Source organism: Buceros rhinoceros, unplaced genomic scaffold, assembly GCF_000710305.1.
Source record: "Buceros rhinoceros silvestris isolate BGI_N320 unplaced genomic scaffold, ASM71030v1 scaffold2563, whole genome shotgun sequence".
Classification (NCBI taxonomy): Eukaryota; Metazoa; Chordata; class Aves; order Bucerotiformes; family Bucerotidae; genus Buceros; species Buceros rhinoceros.
Genome location: NW_010401617.1, coordinates 2,289 through 3,671, shown reverse-complemented (window position 1 = coordinate 3,671; position 1,383 = coordinate 2,289). Strand labels below are relative to the sequence as shown.

General features: G+C 48.6%; 1 protein-coding gene across 1 annotated transcript in view; it reads left to right on the top strand.

Moving 5' to 3' along the window:
* LOC104490082 (macrophage colony-stimulating factor 1 receptor-like) overlaps positions 1-1,383 on the top strand; it is a gene marked incomplete at its 3' end in the record, with an annotated part of 12,229 nt that overhangs the window by 8,569 nt on the left and 2,277 nt on the right. Inside the window, exon 6 of the mRNA XM_010132325.1 lies at positions 803-1,025. Coding sequence (XP_010130627.1) covers positions 803-1,025 — 223 coding nt within the window. The remainder of the gene's footprint in view (positions 1-802; positions 1,026-1,383) is intronic.

Sequence of the window (1,383 nt, the reverse complement as noted above, 5' to 3'; positions counted from 1 at the left end):
GAACCGCACAGAGTGTGGAGTATTTTCCACCTCTGCCTCCACCTTGTTCTAGTTTCGTTGTTGGAAACATCATTTTCACTTGTGCCTGACGGCTCGCGTGAGGGCTGTGGAGCTGCTAGGAAAGGGACTGGTGTTTGCTTCTCGTCTTGAGGGGCAGGAGGACGTTTTTTTGATTCTGGAAGAAAAATTAGAAAGCTCTTCTCAGTTTGTGTTTATAAACAGCTTTAAAACAAACAAACAAACAAAAGAATGGGCCAAGGTTATGCTGAAGACCAGGAAAAGCTGGCTAGAAAGAAAGGTGAGCAGAGTTTGGACCTTTGTCTCTTCCAGTAACAGATCCATGTGAGAGGACCCAGGTCTGTTGTACATTTGTTTATATCCCAAGACAAAATTCATCCTTCCAGCTTGTAGGCTGGGGTTTGCTGATGACCCAAAGCCGCTGATAATGACGACTCAGAAAGAGGGCTTGGTCTGAGCTGGTTCCAGGTGAGAAGCCAGGAGTTTAGCTAAGGGGCCTGTCTTCTACGGACAATCAGGAGATACAGTTTAAGCCTCATCATTTATTAGGATACAGCACGTAAAACCTCTTTCCCCATTAGAGTTCACCAGGATTTTCTGGCTCTCCTCAGGCAGAGTGTAATCCAAGCTGCCTGGACAAAGAAGCCACTAGAAAGCACTCTTTTGGTGGTGTAATCTGTGTAACGCCTCTCTCCCTTCTGCAGTCTCCCAGCTGGGGCTGCCCTGTCCAACAATGGTCCATTTAGGAAACTGGTATAAGCTTGTTCCAGGTCTCTGGATGTGCCTTCTGATGGTCATGCTCTCCTTCATCTTGCAGAGAGCGGTTATGTGCTCCTGACCCCAATGCAAGCCACAAGGCAGGAGGTTGCTTTGGGAGAAAGTCTGACGCTGCAGATCCACATTGAGGCTTACCCAGCACTTCTTCACTGGGGCTGGGAGCACACAAACCCCTGGAAGGACTCTGGGAGCCTCCCAGTCGAGAGCAAAACGTTCTCTGGAAACAACTGGTATGTGATGTCTCTCTTCTACGCTGGCAAGTTTCCAACAATGCTTCCCTTGTGAGACAGGCAGACCCCATGCTGCTGGCTGACAGAAAACTCTTGGGTTTTAAAGAGGGGAACTGTTCTGCCTTTGTCTTCTCTTTCTAGTATTATTAGCAAATCAGAGTGATCAGGTCTGAGAAGGTCAGGGAGGACACCACCTCTGTCTGACTTGGCAACCCTCTCTTTAAAAACCCTTGTGGAAGCCACTATCGCATTTGTGGTCTGGTTGGTAAAGTTCCCAGGAAGAAACTGCAGGGGTGGGTGACCAGTACAAAAAACCTGAATGTCCTCACTGCTCCTCAGACCTGCCCCGTGCTCTGTG